Consider the following 20,088-nt stretch of genomic DNA (forward strand, 5'->3'; position numbering starts at 1 on the left):
TTTTAACAATTTTGTACCATTTGACCTTGTGTATATTTTAGAAATCCAATAAAAGCTGTTTGTAGAAAGCTAATTTGAAAAAGTTAAACAAGGAAAGTTTGTATTTGTGCATTGTGTATGATACTGGGGATTAAAACCAATGACTTACAAATGCTTTCAAATGCTTTTATTCACTTGGGGAAAGTTGACTTTTTTTTCTTTGGTGGGTAGTGGCGCTTGAACTCTGGGCCTGGGTGCTCTTCAGCTCTTCAGCTCAAGGCGAGCACTCTACCACTGAGCCACAGGGCCACTTTCTGGTTTTCTGGAGATAAGAGTCTCATGGACTTTTCTTCCCTAGGCTGGCTTTGAACCGCCATCCTCAGATCTCAGACTCCTGAGTAGCTAGGATTACAGGCATGAGCCACCGACACCCAGTTTATAGTTGATTTTTTGTAATACAAATATTAACTAGTTAAACATGAAGTTATGCTATACTATGCAGTAAAATGTTTCAGTTCCACAATGCTTTTAATTTTAAGAATTTACATTAAAATATACAGGTAACACACAAGCACAGAAGATAGTTTGTCTTGTAGGAGAGCAGGATTTTTTTGTGTTTTTTTTTTTTTCTTTTTTGTTGTTGCTGTTTTGCTGGTCCTGGGCCCTCTTCCTGAGCCTCTTTGTGTTCCTGGCTAGTGTTCTACCCCTTGAGCCACAATGCCACTTTCAGTGTTTTCTGAGTAGTTTATTGGAGATAAGAGTCTCACAGACTTTCCTGCCCTGGCTGGCTTTGAACCATGATCCTCAGATCTCAGCCTCCTGATCTAGGATTACAGGTGTGAGCCACTGGCACCCAGCAGTATTTTTCTTTAAAAAGAAACAGTTTAGAATATTAGTATAGACTTTACAAGTTGAACATTCCTAATTGAACTAGAATTTGGGATTTGAATTATTTCAGATTTCAATTTTTTCCTGTAAATATTCAAACTATTGCCCTACAAGTTCTCTCTCTCTCTCTTTCCCTCCCCCCTCTGTATAACCAGTTTAACCTGTTCTGTCAGATAGGACTAATTTGGGAGAACATGAAATATATAATTGGATTTGGGTATATTTAAATATTTACAAATACTATATTTTCTTTATGGTGCTAGAGATCAAACCCAGGGCCTCACATATGCTGGGCAAGTACCCTACTACTGAGCTGCACCTATCTGCAGCCCCCTATATTGCTTTCGAGGGTTTAGTTGTTGTTGTTGTTTGTTTTTGTTTTTGCTGGAGCTGGAGCTTGAACTCAGAGCCTCAAGTTCTTACTAGACTTTCTCACTCCCAGCTGGTGCTCTACCAATTTTCCATGCCTGCACTTCCACTTCCAACTTTTCTACTGGTTAATTATAGATAAGACTCTCTTGTTTTTTTTTCCTGCCTCTGGTCACTTCAAAACCAAGATCCTCAGATAGAAGCCTGCTGAGTAGATAAATTGTAGGTGTTAGCCACTGGCTCCTGGCCCTATATTGCTTTTGTGCTGAGAAACATCAAGGATTTTTTTTCATGATTTAATTAAAAAACGCTATAATCAAACTTAGTAGGCTGGAATGTATAAATGTGTAGAAGTATGTTTATTTTAAAATTTAAATATAATTTAAATCATGTACATTTTGAATGTTTAAAACTACTCAGAATAGGGTATCTAAGAAAACAGATTCTTCATTGTTTGTTTGTCTGCCTGTTCTGGGCCTTAAACTCAGGGCCTGGGCACTGTCCCTGAACTTTTGTGCTCAAGTTAGTACTACTTCTTAGAGCCACAGCTCCATTTCTGCCTTGGCTGGTTTTGAACCATGATCCTCAGATCTCAGCCTCTTGAGTAGCAAGGAGTATAGGTGTAAGACACTGATGCCTGGCTGATCCTTCACTTTTGGTAGTAACTTTGCTATTCAGAGCTGGAGTATCTTAGAAAACAATATTTCTTCACTTTTTTTTTTTCTTTTCTTATGCTAGTCATGGGCTTGAACTTGGGGCCTGGACTCTGTCCCCTGAGCTTCTTTGGCTCAGGGCCAAGTCTTTTACCACTTAAACTACAGGTCCACTTTTGGCTTTTTGCTGGTTAATTAGAGATAAGTGTCTCATAGACTTTCCTGGCCAGGCTGGCTTCAAGCTGTGATCCTTTGTTCTCAGCCTCTTGAGTAGCTAGGATTACAGGCATGAGTTAGTTATTGGTGCCTGGCAGATTCTTTACTTTTTTTTTTTTTTTTGTCGGTCGTGGGGCTTGAACTCTGGGCCTGGGCGCTGTCCCTCAGCTCTTCAGCTCAAGGCGAGCGCTCTACCACTTGAGCTACAGCGCCACTTCTGGTTTTCTGGTGGTTTATTGGAGATAGGAGTCTCATGGTCTCTCCTGCCCGGGCTGGCTTTGAACCGCGATCCTCAGATCTCAGCCTCCTGAGTAGCTAGGATTACAGGTGTGAGCCACCAGCACCTGGCAGATTCTTTACTTTTGATAATAACTTTTCTGATACCTATAATGAATAGGTACATTTGTATTTGGTTGTGGTTTTCCTTCCTTCCTTCCTTCCTTTTTTTTTTTTTTTTTTTTGGTCAGTCATGGGGCTGACTGGATGTGCTGCCCCTGAGCTTTTTTGCTCAAGGTTAGTGCTCTGCCATTTTGAGCCACAGCCCTATTTCCAGTTTTATTGGAGATAAGAGTATCATGGAAGTGGTGCTGTGGCTCAAGTGGTAGAGCGCTAGCCTTGAGCTGAAGAGCTGAGGGATAGTGCTCAGGCTCAGAGTACAGGCCCCACGACCGGACCCAAAAAAAAAAAAAAAAGAAGGTGGCTCAGTAGTAGAGTGCTTGCCTTGCGTGCATGAGGCCCTGGATTCGATTCCTCAGCACCATATAAGCAGAAAAAGCAGGAAGTGGCTGAAGTGGTAGCGCACTTGCCTTGAGCTGAAGAGTTCAGAGACAGTGCCCAGGGACAGAGTTCAGGACCTACAACCGACAAAAATAAAATAAAAGAATCATGGAGCTGGACGCCAATGGCTCACACCTGTAATCCTAGCTACTCAGGAGGCTGAGATCTGAGGATCATGGTTCAAAGCCAGCCCAGGCAGGAAAGTCAGTGAGACTCTTCTCCAGTAAACCACCAGAAAATGGGAAGTAGGGCTGTGGCTCAAGTGATAGAGTGCTAGCCTTGAGCTGAAGAGCTGAGGGACAGCGCCCAGGCCCAGAGTTCAAGCCCCACAACCGGGGGGGAAAAAATGAATATCATGGACTTTTCCTGGCTAGGCTGGCTTTTGAACCATGAACATCAAATCTCAGCCTCCTGAGTAGCTAGGATTTATAAGCTTGAGTCACCAGCTCCTGGCTTGAGTTTAACATTATTTCTGATCACCTAGGATTTTTTTCTGACTGCATAAGGAGAATAAATTAGGAAGTGCTAGAGCCTAGTGTAAACTAGGTTAAGAAACCATCTCTAGAGTAAGTTGACATATCATCAATTTATTGTCAGTAGCTGAATCATCAGATATAAATTTTGTTTGCCAGTAAATTATTCTGTACTTTACTTTGGCTAAATTGTTGCCTTTTCATCTCCTTAGTGTGTAAAAGAGGAAAAACAAGAATCTGAATTTCTACCTTCAGCTAAAGGAACCTTTAATATTTCCATCAGTGGGGGTAAGTCCATGTTGGTTGGATTTCAAATTTTTTTAAACCATTTGAAGACAGTTTTAAGTTAGAAGAGAGAAAGAGGGAGAGAGAGAGAGAGAGAGAGAGAGAGAGAGAGAGTGTATGTGTGTGTTTGTGTGTGTGTGTGTGTGTGTGTGTGTGTGTGTGTGTGTGTGTGTGTTGTTTTGAGACAAGATCTTGTTTTATAGTCCAGATGTCCTTCCAAGTAATTATTCTGTCTTAGCCTTCCAAGTGCTGGGATCATAGGCATATATATCCTATAGTACCTGGTTGGAAATTTTTTGTCAAAGATAGAAAGGAAGCCAGGCGCCCGTGGTTCGCGCCTATAATCCTAGCTTCTCAGGAGGCTGAAATCTGAGGGTTGCAGTTCCGAGCCAGCCTGAGCAGGAAAAGCCATGAAACTCTTCTCCAATAAATCACCAGAAAACTGGAAATGGTGCTGTGGCTCATAGCACTCTTCTTGAGCTGAGAAGTTGAGGGACAGTGCCAAGGCTCAGATTTCAAGCCCCACACAGCTGACCAAAAAATTAGTATAGGTAATTGGTATCTTAGGAAGGAGGGAGGTATATTCTGATACCTAAGTGATTTTTCAGTAATCCAGTTTAAGCACCCTACAAATGTCATTATTTTACGTGTATCTTAGTTTATTTTTATAGCTCTCTTTCATAAATACTAACAGTTTATGTTAGAAATTTTATCCACCAGTTTTCAAAAACTAGCACTGTGTTCTCCCTTTCTGTTATGTATAAAAGCAGGTATGTAATTTTCTTGTTGTAATAACTGACTCTGATAATTTGTGTGTTTTATTTCCTTGTTGCAGATATTGATGGCTTAATTACTCAGGCTTTGCTGACTGGTAATTTTGAGAGTGCTGTTGACCTTTGTTTACATGATAACCGAATGGCTGATGCAATTATATTGGCCATAGCAGGTGGACAAGAACTCTTGGCTCGGACTCAGAAAAAATACTTTGCAAAATCCCAAAGCAAAATCACCAGGGTATGTAATTTTTCAAGATAAACAATAACATTTATCTTTTTGTTTGTTTTATTTTTGACACAGAGTCTCAAAAATGTAGTCAGGCTGGCCTCAAAAGTTTTTTGTTTTTGTTTTTTGTCAGTCATGGAGATTGAACTCTGGGCCTGGGTGCTGTCCCTGAGCTCTTCAGCTCAAGGCTGGCACTCTACTGCTTGAGCCACAGTGCCACTTCTAGTTTTTCTGCTGGTTAATTGGATATAAGAGTCTCATGGACACTCCTGCCTGGGCTGGCTTTGAACCACAATCCTCAGATCTCAGCCTCCTGAGTAGCTAGGATTACAGACATGAGCCACCTTCGCCTGGCTAATGATCCCTTTTCTAAAATGTATAATTTGTTTTATGTTAAGCTTTTAAGAAGTTTTCATAAAATGGAAAGCAATGCTTATGGAAAGTATTTCCATAAAATTGCACCAGTTTTGAATCCCAACTACACTGGTTGTCAGTCTCTACAGCCTCAGCTCAAGTTTCTCTCTTTTACTTTGTGTACCTCTCTATTGTACTTTAACCATAGTGATTATCTTCAATCTCTTATTCCATACTGTTCCTTTCTCTGTGGAATTTTGTCCCCTATTTTAACTTAACCTAGAATGACTTTTTCTTCTTGTGAAGTTACTTCCTGCTTAAGTTTGCATGTTCAGGCAGTTTTCCTGATCCATCACACCAGGGTACATTTTCCTGTTCTGTTATCATGCTATACATATTATAAAATATGTGTGTGTTTTTCTAAGGAAAAATAATGCTATTTATTGAATTATATACTTCACTTTGCAACTAATTTATTTGGTATGAAGTATAGTGATTAGTTGTTTTTTTTGTTGTTGTTGTTGGTTGTGGGGCTTGAACTTGGGGCCTGGGTGCGGTCCCTCAGCTCTTCAGCTCAAGGCTAGCGCTCTACCACTTGAGCCACAACACCACTTCCAGTTTTCTAGTGGTTTATTGGAAATAAGAGTCTCATGAGGGGCTGGGAAGGTGGCTCAGTAGTAAAGCACTTGCCTTGCATGCCTGAGGCCCTGGGTTCGATTCCTCAGCACCACATAAGCAAAAAAAAAAAAAAGAAAACGCCAAAGGGGTGCTGTAGCTCAAGTGATAAGAGTGCTAGCCTTGAGCTGAAGAGCTGAGGGACAGCGCCCCGGCCCAGAGTTCAGGACCCAAAACCGGACCCCCCCCAAAAAAAAAAAAAAAAAAAAAAAACAAGAGTCTCATGGACTTTCCTGCCTGGGTTGGCTTTTAACCATGATCCTCAGATCTCAGCTTCCTGATTAGCTAGGATTAGCTAGTGGCATGAGCCACTAGTACCTGGCTTTGATTAGTGGTTTTGAAAAGTAATGCTGGAAATATAATTCAGCAGTAGAACTTTTTATGCATATGATCCTGGTTTAGATCCCGAGCACTGTAAGTTAGTGAGTGAGCCAATGAGTAGAATCAGTCTGTAAAGAAATGAATGGAGAAGTTAATTTTCCGTTAAGCATCTGTTAATAAAGTTAATTTTTGCCTGGCGCTGGAAATCCTGGCTACTCAGGAGGCTGAGATCTGAGGGTCATGGTTTGAAGCCATCTTTGGGCAGGAAAGTCTGTGAGACTCAGACCAGCTAATCACAGAAAAAGCTGGAAGTGGCACTGTGGCTCAAGTGGCAGAGCACTAGCTTTGAGCAAAAAATGGAGCCCAAGGACAGGAACAGTACCCAGGCCCCAGAGTTCAAGCCCCAGGACTATCAAAAAAAAAAAAAGCATTAATATTATAAAAAGTTAATTTTCCCTTCGTTTTCCTTTCCCAAGCTCATCACTGCAGTGGTAATGAAGAACTGGAAAGAAATTGTTGAATCTTGTGATCTTAAAAATTGGAGAGAAGCTTTAGCTGCAGTATTGACTTACGCTAAACCAGATGAATTTTCAGCCCTCTGTGGTAAGAAATAAGCTTTCCATTAACTACATTACATAAATGGTGTGATATATTGTTAATAAAATTAATACAGTCTTTATTAGGGATTATTGTAAACCTCTTGATTGCAAATAAGAATTACAAAATGTAAGCCAAGTGCCACTGGCTTATACCTATAATCCAAGCTACTCAGGAGGCTGAGAACTAAGAATTGTGGTTTGATACCACTCTAGGCAGGAAAATCCATGAGACTCTCATCTCCCAATTAACCACCAAAAGTTAGAAGTAGAGTTATTGTTCAACTGGTAGAGCGCCAACCTTGAGTAAAAAGACTAAGGAATAATGCGCAGGGCTTGAGTTCAAACCCCAGGACAAATGCCTATGTACGCGTGCACACGCGCGCACACACGTGCACACACACACACGCGCACACACGCACACACATACACACACACACACTAAAATAGAGATGGGAGATACAGCTCAGCTATGTAGAGCACTTTCCTATTGAGTAGAGGGTCCTCAGATCAATCCCTAACACCACCACTAAAAAAAAAAAGTAAAAAGAATCATCAAGTACATTACTTTTTTCCTTTCTCCACTTGTTCATTTGTTATTCATTGTGCCATACTGAGGTTTGAATTCAGGACTTGGGTGCTGCTGTCCTTTAGCTTTTTCACTCAAGGCTAGCACTCTACCACTTGAGCCATAGCCTCACTTTTTAATACTGTTTGGTGGTTCTGGTTTCAGATACTTGACTCTGCTACTTGCTACTAGTATTACCTAGGAAAAATCATTAAAAAAAATCTCATTGTAGGGCTGGGAAGGTGGCTCAATGGTAGACTGCTTGCCTTGCATGCATGAGGCCCTGGGTTCTATTTCTCAGCACCACATATGCAAAAAAAGCTGGAAGTGGTGCTGTGGCTGAAGTGGTAGAGCACTAGTCGAGCTGAAGAGCTGGGGGACAGCACGCAGGCCCAGAGTTCAGGCCCCACAACTGGCAAAAAAAAAAAAAAAAAAACTCATTGTATACATCTCAAAATGACACATATTTCTCATTTACTAAATGTTAGCCATGATATTTTAAAAGCCCATAAAAGGTGGAATGCCAGTGGTTTATACCTATAATCTAGCTACTCAGGAGGCTGAGATCTGAGGATTGTGGTTTGAAGCCAGATGGGACAGGAAAGTCCATGTCACTTGTATCCTTAATTAACTACCCCCAAAAAACAGAAGTACAGCTGTACTCAAGAGGGCTAGCATTGAACAAGAGAGCTCAGGGATAGTACCTATGCCTGAGTTTAAATCCCAGGACTGCCACACACAAAAAAAATCTCAACCATTTGCTACTTTGAAAATATTCAAATATGAAAATTAGACAACTGTATTTTTCTAAATAATGTATAGTAGATCTACTACTGATACTCTATTCCCAATGAGACAGTAGGAATTATTTTATTAAGTAGTTGTACAAAGAGTTTATAATTCCATAAGTTAGGTCATGACGTACAATGCTTTTTATTCTTTGTCACTGCTTCCGTTGTTCTACCCCAGTATTCTTCCTATCCCTTCCCTCAAGTTATGTGGTTCATTTTTTTATATAGTTTATATTGAATATAGTAACTACATTTGCTCACTCTCTATTCACCATTAGGAATTTTCTATTTAAATATTCTTCCCATTTTTTATTTTAATATAGTTTATGAAAATCAGTTTTATAGCTGGATATAGAATCTTGAGAAATCACTACTTGTGATTTATAATCCACTTAACAAAGGTGTTTACTGAGCATTTAGAGTAAGGTTGTTTCTCTCTGCTACTCATGAGCTGTGAAATTTAGTGCATTCCTCAGAAATATTACTGAATTGCTCACAACTTCATATATACATTAACTTTTTTTTCTTCTTCTTGATTTATAGATCTTTTGGGAACTAGGCTCGAAAGTGAAGGAGATAGCCTCCTGCAGGCCCAGGCATGTCTCTGCTATATTTGTGCAGGGAATGTAGAAAAACTAGTTGCCTGTTGGACTAAAGCACAAGATGGTAGCAATCCTCTGTCCCTTCAGGTTAGTGTCTGGAAAAAAAAAAATACTTGCTTTGTAGTGTTTTCTTTCACACTGTGTAAGATCAAGTTATATTCTAGAAATTCAATTATTCTAGAAATGTATTGCTTTCACCCTACTTGCTTTTTGGAGTTTTTTTGCTGAAAAATTATGCATTTATTTCTGACTTTAAAGAAGCAGTGTTTGAGATGATAGAATAGAAAAATGGGATTGCAACTCTTGGCAAGATAAGTTTGTGATCTGGGAGTAGTACGTGGCAGGAATACTGAACCATAATATTTAGTTCTTTTCCTTATGCTGCTCATGCCTTCAGTGGCTTCACCAAGTGCTTGTGGCTAAGGAATAGGAGGCTTCGTGAGAATTAATGGAGAATTTTCATGACGAAGGAAGAATGAAAGTAAGAAGTCAGTGGAGTCCCCTGTAGCACCAATACACAAACAAGAGAAGTAAAACTGGGACTATTCTTAGGCATCTGAATTAGCTATATTTTTAGATTTTTTTTCCAATGCATATAATTAGCAGTTTTACATTTTGTTAATAATTATATTCTCTGTAGGAAGAGATTTTTATCAGTAGAGTCATTGCTTTCAAGATCATTTCACTGGAACTAAAAATAAGGTAGAAAATCAAAGTGTTTCTTTTAATAGCTTCTGAAAGAAAAACACTTGTTTCACTCTTTGTACACCCTGCTTACAGAGTTTACCTTGGATACCAAACCACTGGGCCATTGGGATACATTCAACACTTATACTATAATACTATATAGCATATATTCCCTTTAATGGCCATGTACTTTTGTTCCTGAGTCACTTCATAGTAATGGTATTGTTATAGGAAAGATAATATGATGTTTATACTCAAAATTCTTTACTTGCAAGGACATAGTTTCTACCTAAAGGCAGAAACTATTTCCCAAGCACTTTCACTTTGGATAATAGCCTATTTTATATCAATAGACAAGTATCTAGCAATTTGAGGATGTTTAGGAGAAGACAGTAACTTATATCCTATCCATAAGTAAAAGACTTCCCTCCTCCTCACTTCTTTTTCCATTTCATAAAACGGTGGTCAACTACTATGTACTTTTCAAATAGGGCTGATAATGGGAATTGCACTTGTACTGGGTTTTGGAAATGTTAGAACCTTTCTCTTTCCCTACTGCTTCTCACACACATGATCTTAGTATTTCTGTTTTTTTCTTGTTTTCCCTTATTTTTCTCATTTAGGATCTGATTGAGAAAGTTGTCATCCTCCGAAAAGCTGTACAACTCACCCAAGCCATGGACACAAATACTGTAGGAGTTCTTTTAGCTGAGAAGATGAGTCAGTATGCTAATTTGTTGGCAGCCCAGGGTAGTATTGCTGCAGCCTTGGCTTTTCTACCTGACAATACCAACCAGGTATTAGAATAATGTTTGTTTTCTTCTTTTTTAATGAATGAATGAAATGAGTCTAATTAGATACCACTTGGTATTAGTTATGCACATGCTAGAACCGGAAATCTGTGAAATAGATAGGATCATTTTTGATGTACCCTAGGTCTGCCAGAGAGATAAGATGCTATTGTAATATAATACATGCACTTAACATATACATATATGTGTGTATACAGACACACTCACAAATCCAGAGCTATTTGGTTTTGTATATTCTTAATTGTATTATTTATTAATAGGAATATTGGGAAGAATGGAAAGTCTTTTTTTTATAATGATTTTATCATAAGCAGTTTTATAAAAACTTTTTTTGTCAGTTGTGGGGCTTGAACTCAGGGCCTGGGCACTGTTCCTGAGCTTTTATGCTCAAAGCTAGTACTCTGCCATTTTGAACCACAGCTTCACTCCCAGTTTTCCGATGGTTAATTGGAGATAAGAGTCTCATAGAGTTTCCTGCCCAAAACAGAGATCCTTAGATCTCAGCCTCCCGAATTGCTCAATAGTTAGTGCCCAGCTTATAAAACTTTTGACTTGGGGCTGGTAAGGTGGCTCAGTGGTAGAACATTTACCTTGCATGCCTGAGGCCCTGGATTCGATTCCTCAGCACCACATAAGCAAAAGGAAAAAAGCCGGAAGTGGCGCTGTGGCTCAAGTGGTAGAGCGCTAGCTAGCCTTGAGCTGAAGAGCTGAGGGACAGCGCCCAGGCCCAGAGTTCAGGCCCCACGACCGGACCCAAAAAACAACAACAACAACAAAAACTTTTGACTTTTTCATTTTTTTTTTCATTTTTTAAAAAATTTTATTTTATTTGTGAACATATTGTACAGAGGGGTTACAATTACATGGGCAGGATAATGCATACATTTCTTACCAAGCATTGCAGCCTCCTCCTTTGTTTACCCTTCACATCCTTACTTTTTCATTTTTATATTGAAATGTATTAATAAGACCTTTTATCCTAGACTTACTTAGTCTTAGTCCTTTAGATCAACTAGTCTTTTTTTTTTTTTTTTTGGTCAGTTGTGGGGCTTGAACTCTGGGCTTGGGCGCTGTCTCTGCGCTCTTCAGCTCAAGGCAAACGCTCTACCGCTTGGGCCACAGCACCACTTCTGGTTTTCTAGTGGTTTTTATTGGAGATAAGAGTCTCACGACTTTCCTGCCCAGGCTGGCTTTGAACCCCTATCCTCAGATATCAGCCTCCTGAGTAGCTAGGATTACAGATGTGAGCCATCGTCGCTTGGCCAACTAGTCTTAAGATCAAGCTTTTTAGCTGGTAATTCTAGCTACTTAGGAGGCTAAGATCTGAGGATCTTTGGTTCAAAGCCATCCTGGGCAGGAAAGTCTGTGAGACTCTTATCTCTAATTAACCACTAAAAAGCCAGAAGTGGAGCTGTGATAGAGAGCTAGCCTTGAGCACAAAAGCTGAGGTACAGTTAAGATAGAGAAAAACATAGAAGGAGGAAGAGAGGGAGAGAGAGAAAGAGGAATTAAACTGTTTCTAGTACTGTTTATAATATATTTTTTCTTTTAAGATGGTCAGATTTACAGGCAAGTCCCACCATACTTGGCCTTATATACATTTTCCATTTGTTGTTGTTGATGATGTTGTTCTTGGGGCTTGAACTCAGGGCTTGGGTGCTGTCCCTGAGCTCTTTTGCTAGTACTCTACCATTTTGAACCACAGCTCCACTTCCAGTTTTCTGGTGATTACTTGGAGATAAGAGTCTCATAGACTTTCCTGGCTGGTTTGGCTTTGAACTGCGATCCTCCAATTTCTGCCTCCAGAGTAGCTAAGATTACAGGCATGAGCCACCAGCATCTGGCGCTTATATATGTTTTCTATGCATTATTTTTCATGCTTTTAGTAACATCCTTTATGCAAAAAAGCATACTTTGGTGTTAGTGCTTTCTGTTTAGAAAGTAGACTTGGCAGTTTCTGAAGCATAAGTCCTAAAACTTTGCAATATCTTTGATATACATAATTGCCCCCTATAAAAGTATATCATAAGAGTTTAAATGACCTCATAGAGCCTTTAACAAATTTATATAATTGCATAATTTTTTTTTTTTTTTTTTGGTCGGTCATGGGACTTGAACTCTGGGCCTGGGCGCTGTCCCTCAGCTCTTCAAGCTCAAGGCGAGCACTCTACCACTTGTGCTACAGCGCCACTTCCAGTTTTCTGGTGGTTTATTGGAGATAGGAGTCTCACGGTCTCTCCTGCCCGGGCTGGCTTTGAACCGTGATCCTCAGATCTCAGCCTCCTGAGTAGCTAGGATTACAGGCGTGAGCCACTAGCGCCCAGCTATAATTGCATAATTTTTAAGACATAAAAATCAACTACTTAGGAAACATTTTAACACATTGCTTTTTTTTTTAATTTTTTTATTGTAAAGATACTATACAGAGGGTTACAGTTACATGAGTGAGGTAATGAGTATACTTCCTCTTGAACATTGTTACCCCCTCCATTGTTTTCCCCCTACCATCCCCTCCCTCCCTCCCTTCCCCGAGGTTCTTTTTTTTTTTTTTTTTTTTGATTGTGATTAAGTGATTACTTAATTTCCGGAAATTCACAGTATTGTGGAATAATGATGCTCATTTAAAGTCACAAGTTCATTCTAACTTTCCTGGAGCAAATTGTCTATCACAGTCTGTAACATATAACGGTGCTCACATGTTATATACCATATATGTGATCAGCAGCGTGGGGATATTTGGTAGTGGTTCAACCAGATGAGTGGGAGTTCTTTGTTTCTTAAGTCCTGTTAGTTTTGTCATATCACCTAACATTTTGGATTTATCATCCACTTACCAGGGAGACCATGTACTGTTTGTCTCTTCGTTCTTGGCTTACCTCGCTCAACATGATTCCTTCTAGCTCCATCCATTTCCCTGCAAATGCCATTATTTAACACATTGCTTTTTAAAATTTTGTTAACACCTAAAACATATTTATAGCCAGCATATATATGGTCAACTTTTGTAAATTTATATAATTGTAGATCTGTATGAGCTAGAGGTCCAGATTTGGCATCTTTTGTATTTTAAGTTATTTTAAAATCTTCTTTTAAAAATTCATTTTTAAATCATTATTTGCTTCCATTACCATCTTAGCAAGGAGATTTTCTTTGGGGACCTTATTTAGTTGTTGTTTTAGAAGTAATTCTGTGATTGTGAGGTTAAATAAAGAAAATAAAACCAAAAGAGTGGTTGTAATAAGTGACATGAAACTTGCCATGAAATGAGCATGGTATAAATCCTTGCCTCAGTTAAACTACACTATTATATGATGGCCCTTTGGCACCAGTCTTAAGAAACTACAGTGTTGAATCCTTAAATATCAGAGACTGTAGGACAATACTTTGGATAACATGTTGACAAAAAAAGGGTCTCTTGAATGATTAAATTACTTTAAATCAACGTGCTATCATTGTTGTGTGAAATCAATGATTTTTTCTTTTTTTCCCATTGCTTCTTATAGCCAAATATTGTGCAGCTTCGTGACAGACTGTGTAGAGCACAAGGACAGCCTGTGCCAGGACAGGAATCACCCAGAATTCCTTATGAGAGGCCGCAGCAGCCATCCAAGGGCAGGCCTGGTGCAATTGCTGGCCACCCACAAATGCCGAGAGTTCAGCCTCAACAATATTATCCCCATGTGAGTAACACGATTCAAATAAAGTAGGAATACCTATACATTCCTATTTATAGTTTGTTGGCCGAAAGATCTGTGATATGGTAAAAATAGACAACATAGTTTTAATAATTTTACTTTCTAGATGCTTGAAAGTAGGGTTTATGACCTGCTATTTGAAGTTATCCCTTTAATCTGATCAAACAGATTATATTTTGATACAAGTCAGTTTTAAACTCTATAGGAAGATTTGTTCTCAGCTATTTCTCATCAAACATCGCTTACACATGCATCTTTTCTTGAGACTTCCATTTTTGATTAATCTAAAAAGCCATAAGTAAGGTAGTAAGAATAATCTTTGTAAGGATTTGAGAAGATCTTACAATGTATAGTGTTTTTTTTTTAATTGTCAAGGTGATGTACAGAGGGGTTTCAGTTACATAAATAAGATAATGAGTATATTTCTTGTCAACCTTGTTACCCCTTCCCTCAATTTTCTCCTACTTTCCCTCCTCCCAACTCTCCCCTGAGTTGTACAGATCATTTCCAACATATTGTCTTGTGTGTATTTTGCTGTTGCATTGGTTCCCCCCTTGTCCTTTATCTCACCATTCTGTTGTTCCCCTTCCCTTCCCTAATTCAAATAAATGTATATACGATACTAGGGTACCAAAATCAAATACAGGACAACAGAGGAGGAAGAACATACAAAAGAAACAAAAAAAAAATCACATAGTATATTAAAAACAACAACAACAAAGAAAAACCTCTTGTGTCCATGTCTATATATTTTTAAAAACTACTTTATAAAGTAATTTTTATAAAATATTCTTTTCTCCATCTTTAGTACAACTTTTCAGCATTCTGTTTCTACACAATAAGACTATCCAGAATACAACCCTTTTTTTAGACAACTTGGATGTTAGAGAAAAGCAAATTAGTGAAGGTAGTCAGGAGAATGTGCAAAGGATTAGTAGTTTTATTTAAATTACTAAGTGTTTAATGGCATAAAATCTGGTTTTACAGTTTTTTATTGTCTCATTTAGAAACTTGCGTATTTCTAGGTCAACAGATGACCTTCATATTTCTAAATGAAAAGTTATTTTTCTGCCTTAATAAATGGCCTTGATTAATAGCAATATCAACAGATTATAACAAAACTAGAGAAAACTGAAAAGATAATTCTGCTCTTTTTTTCTGTGGTATTTTACATGGGAACTTAATCACAATAGGTTACCTTAAATATACTATCTAGAACACTCCATTTTAATTTTTTCCCTTTATTTGACAATTACTTTTTGAGACTCTGTGAGTTCCTGGCATTGTTCTAGTTATTGCGATGATCCTACCAAAACAAATACACAAATTCCCCATGGTCCTGGGGATTGTATTAGATTTAGAAAATCAACAATGAAGGTGACATAGACCATATGTTGTCTGGGAAAAATAAGAGGCAGAATTGCCAAGCAACTTGTCAGTTGTAATTTCTGTTTTTTGTTTTTTGTTTTTTTTTACTTTTTTTTTTTAATTGTGAAAATACTGTACAGAAGAGTTACAATTATATGGGCAAGATAGTGAGTACATTTCTTATCAAGCATTGTAGCCTCCTCCTAATTTCTGTTTTTCATGGCAGAGAGTTGTATGATCCTTGACAAGTCCCTTACCTCTCTGGGTGTTGGTTTTCCTTTCTGGCATTAGATTGAGTAATACTTACTATTGGACTTTAATAGTCTCTGTGTGATTTTTGTTAAACCCTTGTGAGATTTTTTTTTTGTGACTATAATGAAATCTAGCAAAGAGAATTTAAGAGCAATATATTTGAACATTCTTAGTAGCCTGAAAGATATTAATGTTTCAGAGATTATTATTTTACTTAATTACTTCTCTTTCCAGAATGTCTTCTTTTATCTTATCCAAGTTGGGATTAGAACTTTCAAGCCCTTTATGTGAAGGTATAGCTGTCTGTCAGGGTACTAAAGGAAGGCACACTCTATAGTAGGAGGAAAGAATATTTCTCATGTCTTTGGGTTTATCTGTCTTTCTGGGAATTAGTAAAGACATTGAAAGACTTTGCTTTACAAATTGTAAATTTTAAGGAAAAAATGGAATCATGTTTTTCTTGATGAAAGATTATGATAAACTGAGTGAATTAGGACACAGCTTAGAGTTTTAAAGCAGTGTTTACAGACAGATAAAAGGACAAAGAGGCTAGATTTGTAATTCTACTCTCACCTCAACTATCACAGCTTTCCTTTTATTTTACATACACACACATAAACTGAATTTCTACAAAGATTTTTATCACAAAAAAGATTTTGATGGCTTAAAAATAAGATTCCAGCTAGACCCCAGTTACTCTTACCTATAATCGTAGCTCCTCAGGACATTGAGATCTGAGGATCACAGTTCAAAGCTAGCTTAATTAGGCAAGTCCATGAGACACTTATCTCTAGTTAACCAGCAAAAAAGCCAGATAGCTCAAGTGGTAGAGTACTAGTTTTGAGCAAAAAAGCTCAACGAAAATGCCCAGGCCCTGTGTTCAAGCCCAAGGATGGGTACCACAAAAAAAAAAAAAAAGACTCCAGGGTAATCAATATGGGGTGACATATGAAGCACCAACATGAGAATCAGAGCTGTGGAATCAGTCCTGGCTCTATCACCAGTAAGTTGTGTGACAAGCCCCTCACACACTCTGTGCCTTGAATTTTGTGAGTGAGACTTGGACTGGGTAATCTTTAATACTCAATGTAAATATTTTGTGTGATTTTTTTTTTAAAGCCTCATTTGAGACTTTTTTTTTTTTTTACTGCAATAAGATCCAGAAAAGTGAGCATAGAAGCAATATGTTTGCAGATCTAGCAGCTGAAAATGCTTCCAACATCATTATTTTACTCATTATTCTCTCCAGAATCTTAAAGGATCTCACTTTTCCCACTTGCTCTTGATGCTTGAATGGCATTGTTATGCTTTGATTCATATTTTCATACTGATTTCTTTTTCTGTTTGCCTCCCCATATTTCATTGCAACATTTTTTTTTCTTTTGAAATCCCAGCTTCTCTTGAATGCAGTCGCCTAACTAATATATGTTATCTTGCTGCTTTTATTCTTTGCTTTGCATCTGGCTGTTAATACCTTTTAAGTTTTTTTCTTCTTCTTTTAACGTTTTTACTTTTTATTTTCTGTGATTGGTATTTCTTTGTTCAATTCAGGTTAGAATTGCCCCTACTGTTACTACCTGGAGTAACAAAACTCCTACTGCCCTTCCCAGCCATCCACCTGCAGCCTGTCCCTCTGACACACAGGTATATCCTTCATTATTCCTCTTTGAGCAAGATTATGCTCACCTAAATCTATGTAGTTATATATTCTCTAACCCCCTTCTTCACACCCTTCCCTTTTCTGCATTAGTCTGCCAGCTTATTGCATTTTATTGCTTTTGGGATGTAAGAGGCATTTTTAGGGCAATTGATTAATTTTTTATCCTTTCTCTCCTTGCACAATTCTAAATTGACTTGAGCTACAAAAATATCAACCAAGATTCTAACCATGATTTAAATGTTATTTTCCTGAAGATATTTTTCCTGTTTATTTTTTCTTTTCTTTTCTCTTTTTTATTTAGCATTTCAGAAATTGAAGAAAAACATTTTTGACATCTATACTTATTTCCAGAGTGTGGAGTAGTAGATAGAAATTAGTAGAGATGAAAAGTTCTGGTGACTTTACAAGTATTGTTGAAAATTTTATGAGGCTGTTAGCATCTTGTCATTTATTGTGATTATTTTGGGTGCATTATGGGTGGGGCTGGGAATGTGGCTTAGTGGTAGAATGCTTGCCTAGCATGCATGAAGCCCTGGGTTTGATTCCTCAGTACACAAAAAGCTGGAAGTGGCACTGTGGCTCAATTGGTGGAGTGCTAACCTTGAGCAGAAGCATCAAGGACAGTACCCAGGACCTGAGTTCAAGCCCCAGAACTGGCACCAAAAAAAAAAGAAAGAAAGAAAAAATTCATATAGACTGTTCATAAAATGTGGTGCTCTCAGGAAGATCCTATGTATAAGATACAATGTTTCTTACACAATAAAATTGTGTAAGTAGACATGAAGCCAGTGTCCATGGCTCATGCCTGTAATCCTAGCTATTTAGGAGGCTATGATCTGAGGATCTTGGTTCAAAGCCAGCCTGGTCAGGAAAGTCTGTGAAACTCTTAACTCCAATTAACTAATAAAAAAATAAGTTGTACATGATGCTGTGGCTCAAAGTGGTAGAGTACTAGCTTTGAGCACACAAAGCTTCGGCCCTGTGTTCAAGCCACAGGACCAGCCCACACACAAACAATAGATATTTAATTCCATTTCAGACATTATAAGGCTATCCTGTATGGTTCTTGGTCCCAAATATAATCTTTTTCTTTTTTCTTCTTCTTCTTTTTTTTTTTTTTTAAAAAAAAAACCACATTCTAATTTATTAGGGAGAAAATCCTCCACCTCCAGGTTTTATAATGCATGGGAATGTTAATCCAAATGCTGCCACTCAGCTTTCTACATCTTCGGGTCATATGCACACCCAGGTACCACCTTATCCTCAGACACAGCGTAAGTAGTTTGTTTGACTTTGAGGTCTTTTCACAGAAGCATGCCTTATCTCCTGTAATGACCATTAACTTTGCTACAGTCTAATGGGTTTTAAGAAAATTAGTACTCTAAGCAAGACTTTCCAGTCCCTGTTCTTGAGAAACATAGTTTCCCTAAGAGGCATCTTAAATAATCATAGTTTAGAACAGTTAGCACTTGTTCCTGAGCCATTACATAACTTTTTAAAGAATATTCAAGTCCTGTGATTTTGATGTAGAATTTTAGAACTTATTTAGTACATATTCTTTTCCTTTGAAGCAAGATAATACAAATCAATTTTGGAAAATGGTCTCCAAAGGACATTTATTGTTGTTCTTACTTTTTATTTATTTACTATTTTTGTAGCTTTTGATTTTTTTATTGTGTTGGGGTGGTTTTTTAAGTAGTCTTCAGGTCACAGCAAAATTGAGAAGAAAGTACAGAGAATACTCACATATGGATAAACTTTCCCTATATATATATTTATATTTATATCCATCCTGTATCATAGTGGTTTATTTGCTGTACTCATTGCTGCCTCTATATTACTCCAGTTCCCATAGTTTACATTAATGTGCACTCTTGGTTTTGTACATTCTGTGGGTTTTGATTAATGTATAATAATATTTATTTGGTTGTTTTAAAAAATAATTGTATTTGAAACCAAGTAAAAATCAGGTGTTGGTGACTCACATTTGTAATTCTAGCTACTTGAGAAGCAGAGATTTGGACAGTTGGGTTTGCAGCCAGGCCCAAGCATACCCATGGGACTCCCTTCAACCAATAGCCAGGCATAGAAATACATGCCCATCATCCCAGCTCCATGGGAGGCTGAGACCAGGAGAATTGAAGTTCCATACCAGCTAGGCAGAAAAGTTCCTGAGACTCCCATCTTATTGGAAAGAAGCATATGCCTGTCATCACAGCTTCCATGAAAAGCCTAAAAATAGGTGGATCATGATCTAAGCCCCTGCCTAGACAGAAAGCAAAGGCTTATATTTAAAATATCTTGTTTAGGGGCTGGGAAGGTGGCTGAGTGGTAGAGCGTTTGCCTTGCATGCATGAGGCCCTGGGTTTGATTCCTCAGCACCACATAAGCAAAAAGAAAAAAGCCAGAAGTGGTGCTGTGGCCCAAATGGTAGAGCACTAGCCTTGAGCTGAAGAGCTGAGGGACAGTGCCCAGGCCCAGAGTTCAGGCTCCACGACCAGACCCAAAAAAAAAATAAATAAAATATCTTGTTTAAAAAAGGCTGTAATTATAGCTCAGCAGTAAGGCCCTAGATTCAAACCCTAGTATTGCCATAAATAAATAAATAAATAAATAAATAAATAAATAAATAAATAAATGTAAAAAATCGCTATGGTTTCAGAATTAAGAACAAAGGACCTAAATCAGTAAAAATCTCAAAGGGGAAAATTGTTAAGATTAAACACCTATTTATAAACAAGATGCCATAACCTAGTAAAACCAATCCTAATCAGTATAGTCAGGACTAAAGTGGTTGTTCTTACAAAATTGATGCAGGCTTTCACCCAAGTGCTCAGTGTGAAAGCATTTTCTTCAATTGGTAGATCTATTAATTTGCTCTGTAGAGATTCACCCTGTCCCTAAGTCATACAGAATGTAATGGTGTTACTCCCTAATTTGAACTTAGGATAAAAGCAGGGGTGGGAGTGCAGAACTACCACCAAATTTTGTGTTAACTTTTTCTGATAAAGGAGGTGCTCTGGATGTGTACAAACCATCTGGTGGTTTGTAGGTATCATTGCTGT

General features: G+C 38.0%; 1 protein-coding gene across 24 annotated transcripts in view; it reads left to right on the forward strand.

Moving 5' to 3' along the window:
- Sec31a (SEC31 homolog A, COPII coat complex component) overlaps positions 1-20,088 on the forward strand; it is a 71,200-nt gene that overhangs the window by 31,659 nt on the left and 19,453 nt on the right. For 12 of the 24 annotated variants that reach the window (XM_070012762.1, XM_070012766.1, XM_070012767.1 and 9 more), the window contains 8 exons: positions 3,568-3,643; positions 4,476-4,654; positions 6,469-6,595; positions 8,491-8,636; positions 9,860-10,033; positions 13,552-13,728; positions 16,915-17,007; positions 18,174-18,297. In XM_070012762.1, the coding sequence (XP_069868863.1) occupies positions 3,568-3,643; positions 4,476-4,654; positions 6,469-6,595; positions 8,491-8,636; positions 9,860-10,033; positions 13,552-13,728; positions 16,915-17,007; positions 18,174-18,297 (1,096 nt within the window). The remainder of the gene's footprint in view (positions 1-3,567; positions 3,644-4,475; positions 4,655-6,468; positions 6,596-8,490; positions 8,637-9,859; positions 10,034-13,551; positions 13,729-16,914; positions 17,008-18,173; positions 18,298-20,088) is intronic. The other 12 variants (XM_070012770.1, XM_070012773.1, XM_070012777.1 and 9 more) reach the window with 1 other exon arrangement.

Source organism: Dipodomys merriami, unplaced genomic scaffold (genome assembly GCF_024711535.1).
Source record: "Dipodomys merriami isolate MVZ:Mamm:240054 unplaced genomic scaffold, mDipMer1.0.p SCAF_9, whole genome shotgun sequence".
NCBI lineage: Eukaryota > Metazoa > Chordata > Mammalia > Rodentia > Heteromyidae > Dipodomys > Dipodomys merriami.